Source organism: Halyomorpha halys, unplaced genomic scaffold, assembly GCF_000696795.3.
Source record: "Halyomorpha halys isolate HHAL.00 unplaced genomic scaffold, Hhal_1.1 Scaffold449.1, whole genome shotgun sequence".
NCBI lineage: Eukaryota > Metazoa > Arthropoda > Insecta > Hemiptera > Pentatomidae > Halyomorpha > Halyomorpha halys.
In genome coordinates this window covers 358316-362036 of record NW_027115881.1, presented here as the reverse complement: position 1 = coordinate 362036, position 3721 = coordinate 358316, and the positions used below count along the sequence as shown (strand labels likewise).

Below are 3721 nucleotides of genomic sequence, written 5' to 3'. Positions count from 1 at the left end.
ATTTTTGTTTACATATTTTTCTTATTTTTCTCTATATATTTATTGTAATGTTTCGTTAATTCTTATTATGTGAGTATCTTGTTTTTCATTTAGCCATGACGAAGCCCTGCAAATTGGGGCAAAACGTTGGTTAACAATAACTAGTTTTCTTTTACTATTTTGATACCTTTATTAACCACCACCCGGACTATCTTCCTAGAATTTTAACATTTTTTTTTTGTTTTTTAATAGAGCTCTTAATTTGTTAGTTCAATAGGTCTTTTGTTCTTTAAAAGATTTTTTCTATCTTCGAAAATAAACTAATACTACAACATATTACCGATCTAGTGCGTCACAAAATATATTATTAAAACCATCGATTTAAAAAATAAAACAAAACCTTTGAACAATGTTGATGAACGTTGGAGTCAGAATCGAAAGCTGTAAGTATTCCAAAGAGGTAGGTAGTAAACTGCAAGCCGGTTCAAGTTGTTTCAGTTACAGTTCAACTTTACGGTAATCGTCCACTTTACACTGCCCTTTCCTATTTTCTCTCCGTTTCATTCAACCTTTTCATTTCATAAGTTCATATTCCAAACAGTCTCAACTTCTTGATAAGTCATAAACGAATACAGGTATGGAAGAATTTTAAGAGTTACTGTAAGACTTAGGGCTGTAATAAAGGTTCAGAAATTTTAGAGATTCATTTTAATATAAGGTTAAAAGTTCGAAACCGTTATGGGGTGATTTACTCAAAGATGAGCACTTTGAATTTTGGAATTTCATTTTTCAAAATATTGCTTATCAAGCCTCATTTCTGGGCGTCTTCAATTTTTTTTTTATTATTGTAATTTACAACTGTACAAAAAATACAATAAGTGTATATATACTTCACTTCATTTCCAATACTTGAAAATCTTAATTAATTTAAATTAAAAGGTCCCGTAGCCATCTTCTTTTCAGGTTTTTCAGAAGATTATCAGGGATTGTTAAGGATGAAAGATTTCGGGCCAAATCTGCTGCGAAAGGGATGTTAGGGTCTGTGTGGATGAGTTTATTTGTGACGTAATAAGGAGCATCAAGGATTTTACGTAGGATTTTGGATTGTAAGGATTGGATACGGGAGGAATTTAATGTCCAAATAGCGTCTTCATTAACAAGTAAATTTCATTCATAGACTTTTTTTGTTTTCTAGTTATTAAGTAATCAGTAAACTTCTTTTTTTTAAAAATCCAATGAAGTTTTACAAGAATTAAAACAATCAAAGTTCAAAAAACTTTCATAAATTTTAAAATACGTAATATGCTATAATTATTCTAAATATTCTATCACGCCTAAGACCTTATACAGGCGGAGGTACTGAACAGGAACTGATCAGTGATGAGAGTTACCAAATAGTTTACTTCGAGTCCTTACCATTGTATGTTGTATATAGGGAGTGACTCAAAGTAAACTAGTTGGTAATCCGCATCTCTGATCAGTTCCTTTTCAGTTTTGGGATATCAATATCATACAATACTTGATAATGTCAAATTAACGATGATTTAGTCTTCAAATCAGTTATTTTTATAGAAAAAATAAAATTTGTCTATAAGATCATTCATAAAAATAATAAAATAAAAAATTGGAATACATTTGCATATGAAGGAAATGTGCGGGAGCGCCGTCAAAAATATTAATTATAAAAGGTTTTTAAACTAAATTTTTTTTTTTCAGTTTTGTATTTTGTATTTTTTTACCCGGTTCATGTACTGTAAGTGGGACGAAACGTCGGTAAATAAATAGTAACTCCAGGTGGTGATTCTACAACTCTAGTCAATAACAAAATGTCCGACTCTCAACTATAAAGGCAGAATCTCAGTTTTTGTTTTTTTCCTGAATAACAGTACTTTTCTTCGTAAAAATAGACTAAACTATTGGTTCTCCAACAACATTCTAAAACAACCGTTACAATTATAATTCAATACTTAAAGAATAATTGAATCTCAATATCCTAAACTAATTTTTAATATGATTAAAATGATGAACATTAAAAAAAAAATGATTGAAACATTTTTATTTTAATCTTTTAGAAACGTTGAAAATAAAATAAAAGCTTTTCCTTTTAGTATGCTTAACAATTTTACTATTCTCACATTTGCGTTTATTTTTCAATTTTTATTGTACTATAAAATAGAATGTACAAAAACGTAGATGAAGGAAGGAAGGTCAGCGTGTGCTGTGATGAAAAACAGATGCCGTCTACAATTAAAGGTTTGGCGCATTCAATTGCGATTTCAAAACATGTTTAAAGTAGATAGAAAATTTTAAATACTTAACAATGATCGGCATTTCATAAAAAATATAGAAATGCTAAACTTTGAAAAATGTTTATTTTGTCGAAATAAATTGTCTACACTTTTCCCAAAGGTGGTTTTGCTTCCTCAATTATGTATCCTGATTCCTTCATTGTCCTCTTCATACAGTTACGTCTTCAGGTTTCAGTGAATGGGCATGATCACTTAGTACTTATAAATTATTACTTTTAAATCATGGGCATGATTACTTAACACTAATGTTTTCGAAAGCGAACTAAATCACAAATAAAAATCAGAAGCTTGAAAAGATGGGAGTGGGAATATCTTTCCCGATACCTGATACCTTTCTTGTCTATTTTTCTCCATGTCCAATCAATGACTTCGGACGAAACGTTTGATGCCGCTACAAATCACAAGGGCTGCATGCATTCTTCCGTCCACTGACACTGATGTCTGAATCGAAATTCGCTAGGACCAACCTTATAAGGAGGGAAGTATGTAGTACAACAGCTAGTCTTCGGTTTAACCTTAGACTTCACCCGTCAGTTCAAGATAGAACAACTTTATTATTTTTTAACCACACTTTATCTCCGTTACGTCATCCTAAAACTCGGGATGCTAATACTTCGATTGTATTTGCAAAATTTACAGCGACTGCGAGTTGTGTAGCTTAAATATATTTATTGTAATTTTATTGCGTATATTGTTCAAAGTTTATTCATTGATTTTTTTTTTTTTTTTACAGAAATAAAAGATGGAGCAGTTCGAACAACTGCTGACATGCGCAATTTGCTTAGACCGCTACAGGAACCCTAAGCTGTTGCCATGTCAGCATTCCTTCTGCATGGAGCCCTGCATGGACGGGCTCGTGGATTACGTCAGGAGGCAGGTAAGTTCCTCACCGTCTAATATTTATTTTTTTTAAGTATAAAAACATAATTACCTCAAAATTATTAAATAATAGATATACAAATGCTAGAATATAGAACAAAATTTATAAATAATATTAAGATCTGTAAATTCATACCTTTTGCATACTTCCTCATTAACCTTACTTATCACTCTGATAGATATTTTAAATTTTAAAGCGCTTACTTACTGCTCATTCCTCAGCCTGCTGGTGTACCTCAGGGTAGTATCCTTTAGACAGTTTAACTATCCTCACCGCATATAACGATGGCACTATATTATGAGTATATCTTCATTACTCATTTTTTTTTATTTTTTTTTTTTATCCCCCTCCCTTGCCATCTCTGGCATACGGGGTGCGGGAGCAGTGGGGTAGTGCGCTGGGGCTTGCGCGTGCCACTACTCCCTAGGATCACCAATTTTTTTTTTTGCCCTTTTTTTTTTTAACTGTGGTGCAGCCCAGCGCTACGTCTGATGGAGTTGCACCTTGTCCACTGCATCCCTCTGGGTGCCTCCTGCAGTTACCAGGCTGGTCC

At 32.4% G+C, this 3721-nt stretch overlaps 1 protein-coding gene across 7 annotated transcripts in view; it reads left to right on the top strand.

The window, feature by feature from the left end:
* The window catches only part of tn (tripartite motif containing protein thin), a 229808-nt gene that overhangs the window by 125715 nt on the left and 100372 nt on the right, over positions 1-3721 (top strand). For all 7 annotated transcript variants that reach the window (XM_067052843.1, XM_067052842.1, XM_067052838.1 and 4 more), the window contains one exon: positions 3022-3165. In XM_067052843.1, the coding sequence (XP_066908944.1) occupies positions 3031-3165 (135 nt within the window). In that variant the 5' untranslated portion in view covers positions 3022-3030. The remainder of the gene's footprint in view (positions 1-3021; positions 3166-3721) is intronic.